Raw genomic sequence first — 23,123 nt, forward strand, 5'->3', positions numbered from 1 at the left:
CAATGAAAGCTGATGTTATCAGACTGCCTGCTGCATAGGGTTGCCAACTCTCTAGTCACACAAACCCGATCACCCTTCCACTGCACCTGCCTTGCCCCTCCTCTGAGGCCCTGCCCCTTCTCCAAGGCCCCACCCTCGCTCACTCCATCTCCCCTCCCTCTGTTGCTCGATCTCCACACTCTCACTGGCTCATTTTCACCAGTATGGGTCAGGGGTTGGAGTGCGGGAGGATGTGAGGGCTCTGGCAAGAGGTGTGGGCTCTGGGGTGGGGCTGGGGATGAGGGGTTTGGGATACAGGAGGGTGCTGTGGGCTGGGAATGAGGAGTTAGAGGGTGGGAGTGGGATCAGGGCTGGGGCAGGGGGTACAGGCACAGGAGGGGTTCAGGGGTGCAGGCTCCAGGTGGCACTTACCTCAAGCAGTTTCCAGCAGCAGCAGTATGTCCCCCCTGTGGCTCCTATGCGGAGGCATGACCAGGCTGCCCCGTCTGAAGGCACTGGCCTCCTAGTTCCCATTGGACGCGTTCCTGGCCAATGGGAGCTGTGAAGCCAGTGCTTGGGGCAGAAGCAGCGTGCGGAGTCCCATGGCTGCCCTATACCTAGGAGCCAGAGGAGGGACATGCCGCTACTTCTGGGAGCTCTGTGGAGTCACAGCAGGCAGGGAGCCTGCCACAGCCCCACTGTGCTGCTGATCAGACTTTTAATGTCCCGGTCAGCGGTGCTGACTGGAACTGCTAGTGTCCCCTTTTAAAAACTGGACACCTGGCAACCCTACTGCTACACTGTGTTACACTTGACATTCTCACCCTGTGCTGATACAAATGTCCTCTCCCCACTTTGGGGTCTTTTTCTCCTCAATTTCTCATTTGTTTTCCCTCCTTTCTTACCTTTAAATCTTGTGGAGATATTCTCTGTTGCTTCATCAAGAACACCGTATCCTCACATCCCCTGGCTAGGGCTTATCTTCATAGTTTCACACACACACCCATGAGTTTCATCCCTGGTCTCAGAGGAAGGTGGGTGTGATGCTGCCTGTGCTGGGCCTTGCAGCTGCCTCCCGTCCCCAGGCCTGAGGGTCAGAGCTGGGGGCAGACACAGGAAACGGCTGCATCCTGCAGGGGAGCAGCTGAGCTAGTGCTGGGGGTGTGGAGGGGCAGGATCTCCCAGCTCCTACTGCTCTGAGCCTGGCCCAGCTGCCTGAGGTGGAGGCTCCCCCTACAGCCTCCCTGTAGGGGTGGGTCTGCTCTGATTGGGTCGCACCATTCCGGGGCTGATCAGTGGCAAGTCCTATCTTATTGGCTGAGAGCTGGGTAGGTGGGACTTAGGGTGGCCAGACGGTTGCCCCTTAAATTCTGGTTGGTCAGTGGAAAGGGTGAGGGGCGGTGCTTAGTGAGGAAATTTTACCCAGAACCTTAATCCTTATTGGTCAGTGGAAGTGTTCAGCCCAATAGGGGCTTGTGGTTCTTTAAGGGTTCTCGGTGAAGGACTGTGTTGAATGACCCAGGACGAGGAGAAATGGATACAACTCAATTTTATTATATGATGATGATGATTATAATAAGATGTTAATTTTATGAATTCTTAATAGCTTACTACAATACTACGTAACTAATTTTAAGCAACCATAATTACTATGTAACTAAATTTGAAACACTTACAATTATTATGTAACTAACTTTAAAAACACTTACAAGATAAAGGAAAGGAAGCACATTAACAATTAAAGCCTTTTTCCAGTCTAACCACAGTATGGGGTAACAAGCAAAGTAACCACAAGCAAAGCAATGATAGTTAACTAATTATTTACAACCATTCAGATAACAGCCAGATGGGAGAGCATATACATAATGAGTTTGAGTCGGCTACATGACACACGCTGAGGCTGGATTTGGGAGCGGGAGGGTCAAGCCCAAGTTGATCAGACCTGGACTGGTAGTGACGTAGATTCGTTTTCGGGACACCTCTAATTGCTATACAGGGGCGACTAAGTATATAGTTTTTGGAAGTGAATGTGGCACGCGTTGATTGGTTTTTTAGTGCCCCACTGTCTTCCCCTTATTAGGAAGAACAATACAATGCAGAAACTGCAGAAACGGCTTTTTTGTGTGGTAACACTATGGATACATCCCTCATAAGTTTCCTGTGATAAGCACTATGCCCTAATAAGGTCGTGCAGTCTATTGGGCCTCTGTCCTGGCTTTGGGTCCGCTGTGGGATTGCGAAGCGGCCTGGCCAAAACGAATGGTGGGGGGGGGTAGGCTGTATTAACATGCCCCCGTGGCCAGGTCGCTGCCTAAACCTCTGCCTCGGAGTCAAGTCCACCCCTTATTAGGGGCTCCGTCTCGGAGGCTGAGGCCATGAAGGCCGACGTTACCGTCCTGCGAACCAGGGCTTTAAGACATGCACACCCAAGGCACAGCATAACGCAGCCCACCACCAAGGAGATCAGAAAGGACATAATTTGATTCTTATCCGCTCCTAGTCCCAACCAGTTTAGGAATGACCAAAAGGCATACCTTTCCCGACTTTCCCGAATGATAACACTTAAGGATTCTAATTTTTTTGCCGCTGAGCTTAGATTAAGTGAAATTGAATTTACACGTACACAACATTTTCCCTTAAGCATGGGGTACACTTCATCAAACTTAGTGCAAAAATTGCAGTAAATAATCATTAAGCAGTTTTGCGAGATATAGGTGGTTACTTCATCAGATTGAGTAGCTAGAAGCTTAAACCCCTCAGAGGTACGGTTAGCCAATGATTCAAGAGTCAGGGACTGAAACATAACTTGGTCTCGTGGCAGCATGTTACCGATGGGGTTAAAGGTAAGAATAGCTGACCCTAGGTTTGCGCTGGCTGATTTTACACTTTCCCAAAAGGTCCAAAAGGATCGACGTTGGAGGGGATTATAAAAGCGAGGTCTTTGGGTATAATATATTCCTCCTCCATGCAGCCTAAGGCGGCCCACCGTACAGACTCCGTGTGGATTGAGAGGGAGACTGGAATGTGCACGGTCCCCACAAATCCAAAAATGCCCTGGGCGTAACTGTGGAAGGGAGGTGTCTGAGGAGAAATATGCTTCGGGTCCAAATTATTGACAATTCATAGTTATGAAGGCGAACCAGGTGACATACCAACCTGGGTGGTGTGATGTTTCGCTATAAGGGGGCTGTGTGATGGTGTAACTATTTGTATAATTACACCACCCGGTACAGTTATTAGGGACAACATGTATACGACAGCTGGTTTGATTTCCTACGAACACCGGTGGACCTAAACTTGGGGAATGATCGGGTGCATGAAACACATAACAAACACCTTTGGGAACAGAAGCATTTACCACCACAGATACACTTTTAAACATAGGCCCTCGATAAGAGGCATTAAGGGCCCCGAACAGTTCCGGAAAGTCTGTTGAACACTGGTCCCACCAGGTTTGGTTTCCAAGATCGGCATAGAGGTGCGAACAGGTTAGACCAGGAGACATAAACATGTCCTTTACGGCAGAGATGTTATAAAATTCCGGGATGAACAAAAACGGTGAGTTGTTGACATCGGTGACCGGCAGGGAGCAGACGAGACAATGTGGGGGAAGATTGGCGTCGGCTTGCTCCTGGAGCCAATAGGCAGTGAACCAGGCTTCAAAGTCGGATGATTGACCGAGCCGCCCGAGGGCAAGGGACGCCTAAAACGACAAGATAACGACAAAAGATGCTTTGGGGTTGGTTAATACAGTACTAGTTTTTGGGGTGTCCTTTTTTTTTTAGCTGGGACCGTAACTGCCCAAACTGTATTATCTAGTAACCTATAACCGGGAAACCCCCTTGCCCAGCTAGGTGACCGGGCGAGCAATACACCTTCCTTCCGATCTACGAGCTCCTGTCCATGCTCCATAGCTAAGCGCCCTAACCAAACTAGGGGTGGTTCCCCCTCACGCCTTTGTGTATCTTTCATAAAATCCTTCATTTCGGCCTTCGTGCGAGATCGATATTTGGTGACCTGAGTGGTGGCCCCTTGTTGGTCGACCTGGGTCTTGGTGACAGCGCCTGGAAATGCCTCCAAGACTGGATTATTACCTGGAGGGTTAATTACTGGGTCGGGAGGGGCCAATGGCTGCGAAGGCAGATCGGGATAAACCCGGGGCGATGAAACACCAGGTTGCTGAGGCCGTTTTGGTTCCTCATACGGAAGCGGAGTTATTAATACGGGATCCCTCTAGATCTAAGCCTCCAGCGACACCCACCGTCCTCCAATTCCGAGAATCCTGTTCATGACGCCATGTTCAGCCCAATAGGGGCTTGTGGTTCTTTAAGGGTTCTCGGTGAAGGACTGAGTTGAATGACCCAGGACGAGGAGAAATGGATACAACTCAATTTTATTATATGATGATGATGATTATAATAAGATGTTAATTTTATGAATTCTTAATAGCTTACTACAATACTACGTAACTAATTTTAAGCAACCATAATTACTATGTAACTAAATTTGAAACACTTACAATTATTATGTAACTAACTTTAAAAACACTTACAAGATAAAGGAAAGGAAGCACATTAACAATTAAAGCCTTTTTCCAGTCTAACCACAGTATGGGGTAACAAGCAAAGTAACCACAAGCAAAGCAATGATAGTTAACTAATTATTTACAACCATTCAGATAACAGCCAGATGGGAGAGCATATACATAATGAGTTCGAGTCGGCTACACGACACACGCTCAGTCTGGATTCGGGAGCGGGAGGGTCAAGCCCAAGTTGATCAGACCTGGACTGGTAGTGACGTAGATTCATTTTCGGGACACCCCTAATTGCTATACAGGGGCGACTAAGTATATAGTTTTTAGAAGTGAATGTGGCACACATTGATTGGTTTTTTAGTGCCCCACTGTCTTCCCCTTATTAGGAAGAACAATACAATGCAGAAACTGCAGAAACGGCTTTTTTGTGTGGTAACACTATGGATACATCCCTCATAAGTTTCCTGTGATAAGCACTATGCCCTAATAAGGTCGTGCAGTCTATTGGGCCTCTTTCCTGGCTTTGGGTCTGCTGCGGGATTGCGAAGCGGCCTGGCCAAAACAAATGGGGGGGTAGGCTGTATTAACAGGCAAAGGTTTAAGGATTGGGTTGTCTGGGCCATTCACAGTCCTGATTGGTCAAGAGTCATAGAATATCAGGGTTGGAAGGGACCTCAGGAGGTCATCTAGTCCAACCTCCTGCTGAAAGCAGGACCAATCCCCAGACAGATTTTTGCCCCAGATCCCTAAATGGCCCACTCAAAGATTTAACTCTCAACCCTGGACTTAGCAGGCCAATGCTCAAATCACTGAGCTATCCCTTCCCCCAAGTGCAAGGGGTGGGGCTTAGGCAGGAAGTTCCACCCAACACTGCTTCCTCATTGGAATAGGGTGGAGGTTGGGACAGGCAGTGGAGCAGGGCTTGTACTTCATTCTTCACATGGATTGGTCAGGAAGAGGGGCTGGTGGGCGGGGCTGCCTGTCAGAACAGCTGTGATGAGCCTCCTTCACACTGTGATCCCCCTTCTCTGTGTTTCTCTCTCCTGCAGCTTGTGGAAGTGTAATCTCACAGACGCTGTCTGTGGGGATCTTGCCGCTGTTCTCAGAACCAACCAGAGCCTGACAAAGCTGGTCCTGAATCAGAATAAATTGGGAGATGCCAGAGTGCGGCTGCTGTGTGAGGGACTGACACACCCGAACTGCAAAGTGCAGACACTGGAGTAAGTAATATTTGGCCTCCTCTGTGTATTTACAGGTGTCCTCTGTGTAAAGTGCTTGACAAAGTGAGAGATGGTGGCAGGAAGGAGAAGATTTATTTTTTTCTCTGTTCCACTCTGATGGTGTTTGGGGACTGAGAGTCACCTCGTTACCCCCCGGCCTATAGCCAGAGGGAGTCTTACTAGTAGTAGCTGGGTGTCAGCCTCCTGGCACCACCAACCCTTCACTCACTCAAGCACTCTCCTTTGGGCTTATGCCAGCCCCAGCTTTGCCTTCCAGGCTGACATGAGGGGCACCCTAATCACTGAATCCCTGATTCATTCTCCTATGATGTCCAGCCCCTGACTCTGGCTACTAAGAGAAGTACCAGAATCTCTGCACCAAAAGATGTAGTGTACCCCAATTTACCAGAGTTACCTTTAACCACTGCTCCTATAAGCCACACAGCACTTGTGAACACTTACAATAAAAGACAGTGGGTTTATTTAAGAAAGAATAAAGATTTATCCAGGAAAGAGAGAAGGTGATAGGAACAACTGGATGTAATGGAAAACAAAATCCTAAAGTATGAACCTGGGTCTATACTTGTCAATAGTTACCTGTTCTTTATAATGAACTAGGTTTTCTCCACAAAGTTCAGTCAGTTGCAGAACTAGCTGGTTCCATAAGAACCAGGATCCAAATATTCAGGACAGCTCCCTGAACTACTCAAAGGCTTTGCTTAGTAAATACAAAAACAACAAGGAGTCTGGTGGCACCTTAAAGACTAACAGATTTATTTGGGCATAAGCTTTCGTGAGTAAAAACCTCACTTCTTCAGATGCATTAGTAAATACAGGGTGCCTTTGCCTACACTCTCTTATACTGAAAACCACCATTTGTTATATTCATAGCCAGGGTGATCCCCTGCGTGCTGTGATGTTCCTTTTCACCTCCAAGTGGTTTTGATCATTTGCCATCGTCTTTGGTGATTTTCCATTGACTATTCTGGGATGTGGCAAAGGTAAACAACACAGCTTTGTGTAGATAGATTACATGTTATACTTGATGGATAAATACCCTAAAAGATGTGTTTGTTGCACTGAGTTTGTGGGGATCCTTTGCCAAGGGCGCTCTGTGTCCCACCAACACAATTCTCTTTTCTCTTATTACACCAACTCCATCTCATGCTGACCCTGGTGTTCTTTCTGGCAAAGGCTTTAGTAAAGAGGTGATCTTGCATTTTGCTTGGAAGATAGCCAGGCCAGGGCTCAGTCTGATCCCCTCTCAGAAGCACGTCTACAGCTGAGTTGTAGCTGCTGAGAACACTCTGCTCCCATGCCCAAGAGTCTGAACCTGGGCATCTCCAGTGGGATTGTCCCTGTGGAGAACAGTTGAGACTGTCTACTATGGGCCGTTGGCCTTGGCAGCAACAGCACAACTCTGTACCATACTTGTAACACTGCACAGCCGCACACAACCATGCGTACAGCAGTGCACAAAGGATCCCATCACTTCTGGTGTTTAACCTGCTCAGAGGAAATAAAATCACATATTTTTCACAACCACATCCCTCTGCACTGTTTTAGGACAAGGACTGGCAAAGCAGCTACAGTCGTGCAATGAGTTTTCTCCCAGTGAAGTTCAACACTGCCCCTGCCCAGCCTTCCACAAGCCCTTTGATAATTCAGAATCACTGGGCTCAACACAGGAGTCCTTTAGGGGAAATGTAACGGCCTGTGATGTGCAGGAGGGCAGACTAGATGAGCTAATGGGCTCTTGTGGTCTTAAACTCTATGAAGCTGATTCTGTCACCTGACAAGCCGCTCACTGGAGTTAGTTGGAAAAATGCATAATTTTGTTTCAAAAGGGATGAAGTATTAAGCAAAAGTATTCCAAAGAGAATTGTTTCCATTTTTCAGCAAGCTGTGCCACTCGTATTCCTGCTGCATGCCAGCCCCAGAGCAGGTGAGGGAGACTCGTTGGTCTCTTCTCGGCCTGGCCCCAAACACCCACCCCCCATATTAGCAAAGACACAATGAACGAGAAATACAATGTTATAGCATTAGAACTTCAAACAAGTGTCAACTTAAAAAAAAGTGTTTGGTGCATTGGGAATTCTTATGCAAAAACATAAAATGCTACACCATGGCAGTGCTGTCTAACCCCTGATTTATGTGCATGAACACAGACACCCCCAATGAACAACAGCTGCTTGTTGAGAGCATCTGCAGCAATTTCCACACTCCTGAGATGTGCTGAAGAGAACATAGAGCAGGGTAATTAACACCTGGACGAACTCTGCCCTCTGCACTACTCCACCCCAGCTAAGTCCTCTTTTTCATGGTTCTCCATCACCCTCTGATTGCTCCCATCCTTCCAGCCCCAAAGGACTCCACTAAAGCAAGTGGGGAAGAACTTTGGTGAGCATTTTCTGGGCTCCATGGAGGACCTCCAAGGATATTCTTCCTTTGGGCCCAGATAGGGTTACCATACGTCCGGATTTCCCCAGACATGTCCTCCTTTTGTGTGCTAAAAATAGCGTCCGGGGGGAATTTGTAAATCACTCACAATGTCCGGGATTAGCAGAGAGTGGCTGGGAGGGCTGCAGGGAAGTCCCGGGCTGGACTCAGGAGCAGCTGTAGAGGAGCCGGATCCGCCCTGCATTCTGAGCCAGCAGCTCCCTTGCAGTCCAGTCCAGCAACACTGTGCAGGGCCAGACCGGGTTTTGTTGTGCAGGGCCAGACCGGGTTTTGTTGTGCAGGGGAGCTCAGCCATGTGTCCGGCTCGGCTGCACAGAGCCCAACACTCTGTTCTGAGCAGCAGGGTAAGGAGGTCAGGGGGCAGGAAGGTTCTGGAGGTGGAGGTCAAGAAACGGGGGGGGCTTTTTGGGGGGAGTGGAGAAAGTTTTGGGCAGTCAGGGTACAGGTAGGGGGTAGGGTCCTGGGGGGCAGTTGGGGGGGGGGTCTTAGGAGGGGGCAGTTAGGGGACAAGGAGCGGGGGGGGGTAGGGGGCTGGGAGTTCTGGGGGGGAGCTGTCAGGGGGCAGGAGTGGAGAGAGGGATCGGAGCAGTCAGGGGACAGGGAGCAGAGGGGTTTAGATGGGTTGGGAGTTCTGGGGGGGCTGTCAGGGGGCAGGAGTGCGGAGAGGGATCGGAGCAGTCAGGGGACAGGGAGCAGAGGGGTTTAGATGGGTTGGGAGTTCTGGGGGGGGGCTGTCAGTGGGTGGGGAGTGGTTGGATGGGGCGTGGGAGTCCCAGGGGTCTGTCTGGGGGTGGGGGTGTGGATAAAGGTTGGGGCAGTCAGGGGACAAGAGGCAGGGAGGCTTAGATAGTCCTGGGGGGCAGTTAGGGGCAGGGGTCCCAGGAGGGGGTAGTCAGGGGACAAGGAACGGGGGGAGGGTTGGGAGGTCAGGGGGGGGCGGGAAGTGGGAGGGGCAGGGGCGGGGCTAGGGCGGGGCTCCTCCCGTCCTCTTTTTTGCTCGCTGAAATATGGTAACCCTAGGCCCAGAGCACTCTCCTCTCTAGCTTCTAAAGGAAAATACAGGATAGAGAGAAACTGAGTTTAGCTACTAAACAAACAAAACTGCTGAAAAAATAACAAAAATTAAAGAAGCAAACTCTGTCCAAAAAACTAACAAACATGATTGAAGAAATGAATTAAAGAAATACCATTCCAGCACCGACACCCAAAGCTGCTGGTGCTCTTTATGATCCACTCTGGACTTCCAGGCCCAGAAACTGTTGGGGGTGGAGGGAGAGGCAGTAGGAGCTGCTGACTCTCTGTCATGGTGTCTACAAGTGTCAGGGTGTTGCTGCTCACAACACATGTGCAGATCCTTGTGCAGCACACAACCATTTAAAGCAGGCAATGCAGCAAACCAAAAAGAGTCATTAAGTGCACACAAACCCTATAAGCCGTAAACTTTAGCACCTGCTCCAGGAAACAGCGTGAGGAAATGCAGAGTAAGTGTTACAACCCACAGGCCCTGCAACATTTGCAGAGTGCACTCGTAGTGGATGTAGTACATTGTGTGCACCCAAGATAAAATGGCTAGTGTGGATGCACTGCATCATTGCAGCTTCCAGTTAGTCACACTGATGCAAGTTGCAATGTGGAGTTCTCTAGTGTACACATCAGATCATAACCTATTTAGTGCCTTGACAATTAGTACAAGGACTTTGAATTCAGTCTGGAAGGGAAGGGGTTACAATTGAGTTTGTGGAGCATCAGAGAGAGGGGCTCGCATCAGCCACTGTTGCTTAAAAAAGGAGCTGCTGTCATCTGAATGTGTTACTTATCCCCCCCCACAGGCAGAGTGACTTGTGTCAGTCTAACACTATTCACTGAGGTCTAGCCAATTGCTTGGCAACACTTGTGGTTCAATATTAAAAGTATTTAAGAGACCAAATAACCCATCTTAGCTTAGTTTATTAATAAGGGACAAAGCTATATAATATGAAAAGGAGGCGTACATACACTCCTGGGAAGCAACAAGTTCACCTCAAACAGAAGTTGTGCTTCAAAATTTGCACCCAGGATAGCACAGTTATTGACAAGTTAGAAAGCACTGAATATGTCACCCAGGACTTGAATTCACCAGTCAACTCTTTACCTTTTCTTCTTATATCATGGGGTACCTTTCTCTTTCTTTTAAATACTACATTACAAGAGCTACGAAGGCACTATCAAACCTATACTAGGAAGTAAACAGGATTTATTGTGTCTTTGATAGGTTTTATGTTTTTCTTTGTGCAGTACATATATTTTAAGTGAAGCTGCTGGAAGTGCTACCTGCTGTTATAGTAGCCTGACACTTCCAGCAGTAGACCCTGTTTTCTATTGCTTATAACTTTGCCAACCTTAAGCATTTTGACTTAAATTTTCCATGCCGGGTGTCTGCTTCAAGCTGGATATTTTTGTGAAATTTCAGCCTAAATGGTTCATCCATTTTCATCCATAGGCCAGGGAAGCACACTGTTTCCCCCAAGTAATTCTGGTGAACTTTTCAGTGAGAAGTTCTATCCCCGCACCATGCTTCGGAGCAGGAACTTGAAATTCAACAGGGGGGAGCATTTTTGCCAGAGATGTGCCTATTTCTGTTCCTATGAACATCTGCCCCAATTTTCAAAGTTATAAGTGTTTGAAAAATCTCGATGCTGATGCTCAGTGGAGACTTATTTCAACTGCATTCTCCAGAGGTCCCTTCTTCACTGAGAACGCTCTGCCCTGGGGCTCCAGAGGGCTGTGCCGGCCCTGACTGCGCCTGGGAAATCCGGATTGGATCGGGGGATCCTGACTTCCATCTTGAGGGGTGGGGTATGTGGTGGGACAGATTCCCACCCCATCAGGAAGGGGTTAAAGAGCTCCTCCGGGCACATTGAGGCCAAACCTGGCACTCCTGTGAGGTCTATTGCACCTGGAGAGGGGTGGCTTCTTGAAAGGGAGGATTGAAGCCCAGTACAGGGTGGCATTCAAGGAATCAGAACTAGAGCTCTTTAGACCTGCAGAGCAGGGGCTGCTCACCAGGGAAGCTACAGAAGAGATTGTGCTGCCTGAACCCTCTGGAAAGGCAGAGGAACCATCTTTACTCTGCTTTGCTTTTCATTAGAGCCCAGGCGCTCAGTCTGGATCTCTCAGACACTCAGAGTGTTAGGAACCCAGCCCCCTTCTCAGAGACTATTTACTTGTTACCTTGTGAGGAACAGCGGGGTGAGCCCAGACTGTTTTGTGGGTTGCAGGATTATTTTCTTTGCTTTTTTCTGTCTTGGACTGTGGCCATGCCTTAAAGGAGGAGAAGCCGCTTCCCAAAGATTAACAACGAGTCTGGTGGCACCTTAAAGACTAACAGATTTATTGGGGCATAAGCTTTCGTGGGTAAAAATCTCACTTCTTCAGATACACAGAGTGAAAGTTACAGATGCAGGCATTCTATACTGACACATGGAGAGCAGGGAGTTACTTCGCAAATGGAGAACCAGTGTTGACAGGGCCAATTCAATCAGGGTGGATGTAGTCCACTACCAATAATAGATGAGGAGGTGTCAATTCCAGGAGAGGAAAAGCTGCTTCTGTAATGAGCCAGCCACTCCCAGTCCCTATTCAAGCCAAGATTAATGGTGTTAAATTTGCAAATGAATTTTAGTTCTGCTGTTTCTCTTTGAAGTCTGTGTCTGAAGTTTTTTTGTTCAATGATAGTGACTTAAATCTGTAATAGAATGACCAGGGAGATTGAAGTGTTCACTTACTGGCTTTTGTATGTTACCATTCCTGATGTCCGATTTGTGTCCATTTATTCTTTTGCGGAGGGACTGTCCGGTTTGGCCAATGTACATGGCAGAGGGGCATTGCTGGCACATGATGGCATAGATAACATTAGTGGATGTGCAGGTGAATGAGCCCTTGATGGTGTGGCTGATGTGGTTGGGTCCTCTGTTGGTGTCGCCAGAGTAGATATGGGGACAGAGTAGGCAACGAGGTTTGCTACAGGGATTGGTTCCTGGGTTGGTGTTTCTGTGGTGTGGTGTGTAGTTGCTGGTGAGTATTTGCTTCAGGTTGGGGGGTTGTCTGTAAGCGAGGACTGGCCTGCCTCCCAAGGTCTGTGAGAGTGAGGGATCATTTTCCAGGATAGGTTGTAGATCGTGGATAATGCACTGGAGAGGTTTTAGCTGGGGGCTGTATGTGATGGCCAGTGGTGTTCTGTTATTGTCCTTGTTGGGCCTGTCCTGTAGTAGGTGATTTCTGGGTACCCGTCTTGCTCTGTCAATCTGTTTCCTCACTTCCCCAGGTGGGTATTGTAGTTTTACAAATGCTTGATAAAGATCTTGTAGGTGTTTGTCTCTGTCTGAGGGGTTGGAGCAAATTCGGTTGTATCTTAGGACTTGGCTGTAGACAATGGATCGTGTGATGCGTCTTGGATGGAAGCTGGAGGCATGTAAGTACGTATAGCGGTCGGTAGGTTTCCGGTATAGGGTGATGTTTATGTGACCATCACTTATTTGCACTGTAGTGTCCAGGAAGTGGATCTCTTGTGTGGACTGGTCCAGGCTGAGGTTGATGGTGGAGTGGAAATTGTTGAAGTCCCGGTGGAATTCTTCAAAGGCCTCCTTTCCGTGGGTCCATATGATGAAGATGTCATCAATGTAGTGCAAGTAGAGGAGGGGCACTAGGGGACGAGAGCTGAGGAAGCGTTGTTCTAAGTCAGCCATAAAAATGTTGGCATATTGTGGGGCCATGCGGGTATGATTGACAGTCAGGAGACCGCACCCTGCACTCCAAACCTGTACTATATCAACACCTGCAGCCTAAAAGGGACCTTAGGGATGAGAGAGGCACCCACCCTCACCCCACAGGGGTGCCCTAGCGGTACGACCTATGACAGAGTTTTAATAGGATTCACCGGTTTGCTCAGAAACTTTACATTTTCCGCCCAGAGAAGGACTTAGCCAAATAGTTCAATCTACTTCTCATCTCCAGCCTGGATTATTGTAATTCATTGCATCTAACACTCAGTCTAACACTGCATATGTTCCAGTCGCTAGAAGAGAGCTCTCCACCTCTTCCATGGTTTATGCTACTATGACCACATCAAGTCAATGCTCCAATCTCTCCATTGGCTCTCAGTACATTGTGTGCACCCAAGATAAAATTGCTAGTGTGGATTTATCGTGCCTTTGATAGGTTTTATGTTTGGGATGTGCCTATTTCTGTTCCTGTGAACATCTGCCCCAAGTTATAAATGTTTGAAAAATCTCAGTACCGATGCTCAGTGGAGACTTATTTCAACTTTGTAGCTACAATCTCCAAAGGTCCCTTCTTCGCTGAGAATGCTCTGCCCTGGGGCTCCAGAGGACTGAGTCAGCGCTGACTGGGTCTTTTGGGGAAATCAGGATTGGATCGGGAAATCCTGACTGCTATCGTCAGGGCTCCAGAAGGCTGTGGGAAATCAGGTGGGGAAATCAGGATTGGATCAGGGGATTGTGACTTCCGTCTTTAGGGGTGGGGTATGTGGTGGGATAGATTGCCACCCCAGTCAGAAAGGGGTTAAAGAGCTCCTCCGGGCACATTGAGCCCTAACCTGGCACACTTGTAGGGTCTATTGTACCTGGAGAGGGGTGGCTCCTTGAAAGGGAGGATTGAAGCCCAGTGCAGGTTGGCATTCAGAGGGAAGCAGAACTAGAGCTCCTTAGCCCCACAGAGCAGGGGCTTCTCATCAGGGAAGCTGTAGAAGAGATTCTGCTGCCTGGATCCTCTGGAGAGGCAGAGGAACCATCTTTACTATATTTTGCTTTTCAATAGAGCCCAGTTGTTCAGCCTGGATCTCTCAGACACTCAGGGTGTTAGGAACCCAGCTCCCGTCTCAAAGACTATTTACCTGTTACCTTGCGAGGAACAGCAGGGTGAGCTCAGACTGTTGTGTGGGCTGCAGGATTATTTGCTTTGCTTTTTTCTGTCTTGGACTGTGTCCATGCCTTAAAGTAGGAGAAGCCGCCTCCCAAGACTGACAGCCAGGAGACCGCACCCTGCCCTCCAAACCTGTGCGACACCTCTAGGCAGAAAGGGACCTTAGGGATGAGAGAGATGCCCACCCTCACCCCACAGGGGTGATCTAGAGGTACAACCTATGGCAGACTTTTAATAGGAATCACCAGTTTGCTCAAAAACTTCACATTTTCCGCCCAGACAAGGACTTAGCCATATAGTTCAATCTACTTCTCATCTCCAGACTGGATCATTGTAATTCACTGTATCTAACACTCAGTCTAACACTGTATATGTTCCAGTCGCTAGAAGAGAGTTCTCCACCTCTTCCGTGGTTTATGCTACTATGACCATATCAGGTCAGTGCTCCAATCTCTCCATTGGCTCTCAGCTTCTGCTGCCAGTTTAATGACATGATCTTAAATCTCCATTAAACTTCAGAACCAAGCCCAGGACTGGAGATGACTCCCAGCCGGTAGAAGCAGACAGAGCAGACAGAGAAGCAGCCTCAGCAGGGCCGATGGACACTGATGTCATCAGACTGCCTGCTACAAATTGTCACTCTCGACATGCTCTTCCTTGTGCTGATTGGCTGTTTGTTGCAACCCTGTCCTTTCCCCTCCCCTCACAGTTGGTGCGTCTCAGCCTCTTTCCATGCTCCCCTCATTCCATCCTTCCCTCCCCCTCTTCTTGGTCCCCCTCCGTTCCTATTTCTTTCCATTTAGCTAATCCCCGCCTAGCAACTCCCACCCAAAGAATTTATCAAAACCCAAATGCAAAGATTCACCACCTTCCCCCTACAGCAAAATAATAAACAAAAGGTCACCATTGCACTGTTCATTCTACGTGTGTTTTGTCCCTGTCCACTCCCCTTTGTCTGTCTTGTCTAATTACATTATAAACTCTTCAGGGGAGGGACTAGCTACTACTACTGTGTACAGCTCCTAGCACAATGGGGCCCTGATTTTGGGTGAGCCCCAGGCACTGCTGGAATTACTACACTGTGTTATTACATCCTTCTCGGGCCAATGCAGGCACACAGGGTGTAAACCAGTCTCTTCCATTCCTCTCTGTCATTTGCTGCTGCTTCCATTTGCCCAAAGGGGTTGAGATGGACTATTCTGCCCTCCTTGCTATGACTTCTGCTCAAGGTTTCTCTTTGGCACCCTTGTTTGCTCACAGAAATTGATTTCCACTTGATGACTTCATGTGGGAGTCTGTGTTGGCATCTGGAGTACATGCCCTAAATATGTTCAGTGTGCCCTCAGATTGTGTTGGAAATGACTGGCTGGTTGGTGATTTCTCAGATCTTTTTGTTGATGATGACGTCTTTCCAACCAATGCCAGTAATCTTTTGTAGGCACTTATTTTCGAAGGCATCTAGTTTTCTGATTAAAGTTTTGTAGCTCTCCAGCTTTAGCAGCCTTATGTTAACACCTAGGTGAGATTGGGCTACAGCGGGTCAGAGCGGCTGCATGGGCTGGCAGCCCATCAGGGAGGGCCTGTGGGAGAGCCAAGCAGGAAGCAGCCGATCAGGGCCAGGCTAGGCCCCATATAAAGGTTGCCCAGGAGAGAAGCAGGGGAGTCTCTCCCAGACCTTCAAGGGGGAAGGTCTGTGTCCTGAGTGAAGGAGACCAGCACCTCGGACAGTGCAGTGCTGGGCAGGCTTGGGGGAGCAGAGGAGAGCTCCAGGGCAATACCTGTCAGACTGCAGGCCCTGACCAGAGGGGCCTAGAGGGTGCGAGGGGTCAGAGGGGAAGTGACTCAGGGAGGACGGACAGACAAGGGGAGAGAAGGAGGGCAGAGTCGCTGCCACTAGAGGGTCCCTGGGTCGGTACCAAGAGCAGTGGGCGGCCTGGGTTCGCCCCTTCCCCCTTGTGCTGCACCTGGCCGTGAGAGAGCCGCCATATCAGACTGCAACATACCCCTGCCGAGAGGGGTTAGACTTTGAGTTGTGGTTGGCCACTGTGGCAGGAAGACTTCTGTTAACCCCCTTCCCCCCCCAGAAGGGGGCGAGTGTGGAGTAGGGTGCACTGCTGGAGGGCAGTGTCCAGTAGCGTACGTCACAGAGTGGGGAGCAACGCGGGTCCGGAGAACAGCACAAACAGACGGACGGGACACCGCCAGCAGAGGGAGCTCCACAGCTGAAAACAAAGTAATTCCCAGACTAGCCAACAGGAGGCGCCGCAGTAGTGAGTCCCAGCCCCGTCACACTGAGATTATGTTTGAATTGAAAATTCTCAGTTTTGTTCTGGTTCTGAATATCTTTGGTTTCCATACACTGCTGAGTTTAGTAAATGTCTTTCCTATACTTGATGTCACTTCCTTCTTGAGGTATGTGTTGCTCAATATGGTGCTGCTCTTATAAGAAAGTAGAACAAATTGTCTGATATTTTTGCATTCTAATGTGCTGTTACTGCTTGACCTCTAGGTTTCAAGGATGTTTGTTTTAGCATAAATAACTCTGAGCCCTGCTTGGCCTGCTTTTTCCCAAGTTGTCTGACTTTTTATCTTTTTGGGGCTGTTGCTCAGTAGCACAATATCATTAGCTAAGTCTCCGTCTTCTTGGCATTTGCTGTCTACCTATGCTAGACTGGTGTTTGTGTTACTAATACACTTCCGCGTTGCTGAATCTTGTGCCTGTGTCTGTCAGTCCCAAGCCTGGATAAAGTGGGGAGGATTGAGTGCAGGGCTAAACACGTAGTCTTGTAAAAACACCTCACCAGTTATAGAAACAGACCCAGGCTACCATTCTGGTAGAAATGAACACTGCTGCCCCTTTGTGCTTCATGAAGGGTCCTGATGAAAGCTAGTCTCTGGAAACCAAGGCCCTGAAAAGTTTGATGCTGAGCTTGGGCAGAGAGAGAGAGAGAGAGGCTACTATCTGGAAAACCACCTGTCACAGGACCTGGGTGGTTCAGTGGATGTGTTATGGTAATTGCATCGAAGTACCGCCCTGGCACTGAGAGTCCAAATCCAATCTGGGGCAGAAATATAAAGTAAAAGATGCAGGAATATTGCTCCAATCTGCCTCTATTACAGGGGGATTTTAATTTGGGGAAAATAAAATCTGAGTATGGCAGAATATGCAGAAGGTGCTGAAACTATTGTTTGAAAAAAAAAAAAAAAAAAAAACACCTACACAAGGAAATGCTCGCTGGGAGGGGAGGGTGAGTGGGGTGAAAGAGTAGGTGGGAAGAGGGTTAAATCTCGGGTAATGGGAGTCTTGGGGCACAGGGGAAGAATGGTTTAGGTGTTCCACAATCTGGGCTTCCCCCAATCCATGTACAGGGGTGTGACCTCCCCATTCCCTGCTCCCCTCATGTGAGCCAAGTTCTGGGGGGCTTGCTTTTCCAGGAGGGTCTGAGCCCCTCTAACTATTTCTTATGTGACTGGAGATCTGGGTGTTCCTTGTCCCCCTTGTGGTGTCTGAACTCTTCTCCATGCTCCTGTGTGAGTGCAAGGCTCTAGGGCCCCCGATCACCTATGGGGTGTGACCCCCATCGCTGCCACCTCATGTGATCCTGGTTCTGGAGGGGGCTTGTCTTTCTGGGGTGTCTGAGCCCCTCTACCTAACCCCTCCATGTAATCTGAGAGTCACTGCCCCTTTGCAGGTGTCTGAGCCCCACTCCCTGGCCCCCGCCTCCCGGTGTGTGCTTGGCTCTGGGAGCACTTGCCCACCTATGGGAATCTGACCCTCATCCCTTCCCCCTATCAAGTGAGCCAGGTGACAGGGAGCTTGCCTGTTGGGGATGTCTGAGCCCGTTTCCCTACCCCTAATGTGAGCCAGGATTTCAGGGAGCTCTGCCTTCTAGCTTAGAACAGGCATGCTCCAAGAACATACACCTGAGATAGGTATGTTTGACACACATCAGAAACTCTCCAGCACTGAGGTAACACCTACCGAAAAGAATGGAGCAGTTCACATGTCTCAGAGGTATTTTGTCAGGCTGTCTTCATCTCCATGGGGTATTCTCTTAGGGTTAGGGTCAGCTGAGAATATCTCATTGAGATGGATGGGCCACTTACCACCCTTCTGAGCCTTCAACTTTGAGGTGTGAAACCAACCCTGGGTAGAACTCTGAGAATGAACTGTAAATGTCTGTGGAAAAAATTAAATTAAGCTAAACCCCCCCCCCCACAACCTTAACTCTGCCCTCTCTGAGTGATGTCTCCCTTTTCATTGTGATAGACAGGTGCTACCTATACTTGCCCTCCACTCGAACACTGAGCCTACTCCCCTGAGAGAATGTCTCATCTGTAAAATTTAACAGCCACTTCATACCGTTTTACAATCCCTTCAGACTTGCACTCAGGTTACCACCTAAACCTTTACGTTCCCTTACCCATCATTAAATCCACAGACTGCTCTCGTATCCTACCTCACTACTGACAATAGCCATAGCACTCCAGTGCCATGCTACTGACACAACCTCCACAATTCTATACTGGACAGAAGAAAGCTTTCTATGCAGACAGAAACCTCATGGTTCACATGTTCCTCTTTCTTTTGAGAATACACACAGAGGAGACTCTTGCCTACGTTCCCCAGCCACGATCAGGGCCTCAGTATGTTAGGCACTGGACATGTTGTAATGGCAGATGTTACCAGGTGGTTCTGTTTTAGTCTTCAAAGGTCTTTTATAGCATGTAAGCAAGGTTTTAGTCTTGGGGTGACATGTATTGTGGAAGTTTTATTGGGTTTTTCCAAGGTTTGTTGGAGATGCAGTTTTGGGAAGGAGGGAGCTGTGCAAGCAGCCAGAGAGTTTGTTGTCTGCCTTGCACTCTGACTGCAGTCTATTCTGGAGGCAGGTTTCCGCTTGGGAGTTTGGTGTTGGGCTGAGATCCCTGAAAGAGGAGACAGCCCTTTATGCTGTGTGACCATCTCATTCCAGGACAGACAAAGGGAAGGGGAAGAAATATTACAATTTACATTTTTCAGATGAAAAGGGGTGCACAGGTTGTGTATGGTAGAGCCAGTAACTGAACACAGATCTCCCGAGTTCTGATCCAGGGCTCTCTGCACGAGGCAGCTTGGTTGTGCAGTTAACTGTGCTCATTCTTGTGTTTCTCAGTTTCAGAAATGTGTTTTTTTTAAATGGATATCGTCTCTCTTTTCTATGGTTAAGGTTTTTAAGGCAGAGCTACTTAATAATCAGAGCACCTCTTGGGCTTTGCTTTGGACTACAGATGCCAGAAGCCCTCATTCAGGGAAGAAACCAAGACCACAGAGCTGGGCCTGGCAGCTCCTCTGAAGGGCCAGTGCCCCCTGTGACAGCAGGTTAACGTGTCTCAGTAAATTCAGCCTTAACTTGTTGCAATTGAGTGTTCTACTCAGAATGCTGCTTGAGGGCACTAGAGGATGTCACTGGGATGACAGACAAGAGAAAATCTTTAGGGAATTTTAAAAAATGTTGTCATGGGGCATTGGTACTGAATTGCTTTGAGATTAACAAAGAGCCTAAAATTGCAGTTGCTTGGTTATGGGTGTGGGTTCTCCTCATGGACATTTGCTTCGAAAGGACTGAGTAAAACATGACAACTGCTGAGACAAATGCTGGCGGTTGTGTCTGGGGTGTACTCTAGCTCTACTGATTTCTGACCATAAGCCATATTACAGAATACACTGTGTAAGGAATCACCTAGCGTTGCTAATTCTTGCCATTTTATTGCAAGGTTTATAATACTTGGTGAGGGTTTTATTCAGCCTCAGGTCCTGGAGTCATGTGAACATTTGAGAATTTCAGCTTAAATTTTTATTTATAATTATGTTTCTAGACCCTTGTGATTGTGGGCAAAAGATTAAAAATGTGACTCATGTGTAACTTACACACTCAGGAACTAGAAGGCTAAGAAAATGAAACACAAAAGCATTAATTTTAATCATGATTTTGGGGGCCTTTTGAACATCTGGAATTGGCAATACTGCCTATATGTCAGAAAATAACTATGACTTTAATAAAAACTTTTTGCAATGTGAAAGAAAGGCCAAGAAAGGAGCTTCTTAAAGCAGCCATGCTTTCAAGAGCATCTATAATTAGTGAAATCAGGGAACTGCACAAGGAAGAGTTTGGCTCCAATACTACGCATTTCCAAAACAAACTTTGACAAGGTCAGACAAGAAACAAAAAATGACCAACCTTAGAGCATCATGACAAAGTCATTGTAGACGGCCGGCCAAAGGAAAAATCCCTGCTGTCCCCATTATAGAACCATATTGGTACAACATACTGTGTAGCATCAGGGGTATGGGAAAGAATGAGGTGAGACCACGTTATCTAAAATCTAAAAAACTATAATATCACAAGAGGCCTAACACAGCAGTGCCTGCTTCCCCTGGAATGGGTGTTGGGCAGTACCACCAAACATAAGAACACTGTTTCAATTTTCCATTCCCTCAGGCTCAGTCTCTCGCCATAACCCCCTGCAGCCAAGGCACTGGGGGAGAAGAAGCCCATTAAAATTTACTTAATAATAATAATAATAATAATAATAGAGATGAAATTGCTGCATGTGCTGGGATTCTATACAAAGGACACTGGCCTAATACCACACACACTATGTCATCAGAAGTGTCAAGCATACCCACAGCTCTAAGTGTAAATGTGGGGCTATTTTATGAATTTGCCAGGGGTCCAATTAGATTTTAAAGCTGAAATCTAACAAATAGATTAGCCAATTTGATAAGTGTTGTAGCCAATGTTGGAATGGCATTTAAACAGGAGAACCTTCCCCCCCCCCCCCCTTTAGTCTAAGGGAGCGTTAGCAGACTAATTTTAATGCTAGATTCATTTCAGGTCAGCTTTTACCTTGGACAGTATTTCTCAGATCAGGACACATGGGGCTCTTAACTGACCAACAGTTTATTAATTCTCCCTGAACTACTTATGTATATATGCAACTCTTCATCAGTCAGGTATAGATACACAAATACTCTAGGCATGTATTGAACACAAAATACACATGCAGCCTTGCAAGTGGTTAACATCGACCAGCATTTGGGTCCAGCAACTATACCAAGGAAAAAAACAAATCACCAACATTCCTTATTACATCCAGGGGTGGCTCCAGGCTCCAGCACGCCAAGCACGTGCCTGGGGCGGCAAGCTGCGGGGGGCGCCCTGCTGGTTGCCGCGAGGGCAGCAGGCAGGCTGCCTTCGGCGGCATGCCTGCAGGCGGTCCACTGGTCCCGCAGCTTTGGCGACAATTTTGCGGCAGGTATGCCAAAGCTGCGGGACTGGCGGACCTCCCACAGGCATGCCGCCAAAACTGCGGCACCAGTAGACCGCCCGTGCTTGGAGGCAAAAAATGTAGAGCCGCCCCTGATTACATCTACTTATAATCATTTGTTGTCAATTCTTTATTCCCACTAACACATTTATCCCACTTTAAGTAATTCTCCAAGGAATAAGCATTCAGTTGTCTTAAGGCACTTTTACTAATACGGTGCCCGCTAATGCTATTTAAAGTGTATTTACAGTATTATAGGGACAGGTTTAAAATCTCAAAATCAGTCGCTTAAAGCTACATTTTGAGGTTCTCTTTGGCCAATATACTTGGGCTTAAAAAGGAGAAACATGCAGATAACATTATTTAGTTAAAATCCATAATATGGCTACTTGAGGTCTTACTAAAAAGACTGTACATGCAGCATGATAATATTTAGTTTATGTAAGAGAAATACAATTTCTGAAATTAAATCTCACTGATTCTTCTTCTCAGTCCTGGTAACCCTAGGACGGGGAGAGTTGGTCTGTGGGGCTGGTCAAGTGTCCAGTAGTGCTTCTTAGTCCTGTGCTTTTTCAATGGATTTAGCAACTCTGGGGCCCCACACAGTGACCTCAGTCATATACCATGATTGCAGGACACATTGGCTAGGGCTAGCCTCTGATTTTCTATTGGACACTTGACCTGTCAGTGCTCAGAGAGAATGGCAAGTGTGGATCTCCAGTAGGTGGTGTCAATGTACAGGAGATCTCTCAGAAGCTTTTCTTAGTCAGAGGGATCTTATGTTTCATTCATTTCAAATACTGTATTTCATTATCATCTCATACTCTCAACTGAAATTACCCCCTCTTTAAGGAATTTCATAGAATCATAGAATATCAGAGTTGGAAGGGACCTTAGGAGGTCATCTAGTCCAACCCCCTGCTCAAAGCAGGACCAATTCCCAACTACATCATCCCAGCCAGGGCTTTGTCAAGCCTGACCTTAAAAACCTCTAAGGAAGGAGATTCCACCACCTCCCTAGGTAACCCATTCCAGTGCTTCACCACCCTCCTAGAGATAAAGCTTTTCCTAATATCCAACCTAAACCTCCCCCACCGCAACTTGAGACCATTAGTCCTCGTTCTGTCATCTGCTACCACTGAGAACAGTCTAGATCCATCCTCTTTGGAACCCCCTTTCAGGTAATTGAAAGCAGCTATCAAATCCCCCCTCACTCTTCTCTTCTGCAGAGAAAACAATCCCAGTTCCCTCAGCCTCTCCTCATAAGTCATATGCTCCAGCCTGCTAATCATTTTTGTTGCCCTCCGCTGGACTTTTTCCAATTTTTCCACATCCTTCTTGTAGTGTGGGGCCCAAAACTGGACACAGTACTCCAGATAAGGCCTCACCAATGTTGAATAGAGGGGAATGATCACGTCCCTCGATCTGCTGGCAATGCCCCTACTTATACAGCCCAAAATGCCGTTAGCCTTCTTGGCAACAAGGGCACACTGTTGACTCATAGCCAGCTTCCCGTCCACTGTAAACCCTAGGTCTTTTTCTGCAGAACTGCTGCCTAGCCATTCGGTCGGTTACAGACTAACACGGCTGCTACTCTGAAACCGGTCCCTAGTCTGTAACAGTGAATGGGATTCTTCCGTCCTAAGTGCAGGACTCTGCACTTGTCCTTGTTGAACCTCATCAGGTTTCTTTTGGCCCAA

The 23,123-nt window shown here is 47.8% G+C and overlaps 1 protein-coding gene across 5 annotated transcripts in view; it reads left to right on the forward strand.

The window, feature by feature from the left end:
• Nucleotides 1–23,123, forward strand: part of LOC101941460 (NACHT, LRR and PYD domains-containing protein 3-like) — a 235,641-nt gene that overhangs the window by 154,499 nt on the left and 58,019 nt on the right. For 3 of the 5 annotated variants that reach the window (XM_065591885.1, XM_065591884.1, XM_065591888.1), the window contains one exon: nt 5,566–5,736. The exons of 1 other annotated variant lie outside the window; for it this stretch is intronic. In XM_065591885.1, the coding sequence (XP_065447957.1) occupies nt 5,566–5,736 (171 nt within the window). Of the gene's footprint in view, nt 1–5,565; nt 5,737–14,634; nt 17,025–23,123 lie in introns of those variants that run through there. One more of the 5 variants, XM_065591886.1, reaches the window with a different exon arrangement.

Source organism: Chrysemys picta, chromosome 4 (genome assembly GCF_011386835.1).
Source record: "Chrysemys picta bellii isolate R12L10 chromosome 4, ASM1138683v2, whole genome shotgun sequence".
NCBI lineage: Eukaryota > Metazoa > Chordata > Testudines > Emydidae > Chrysemys > Chrysemys picta.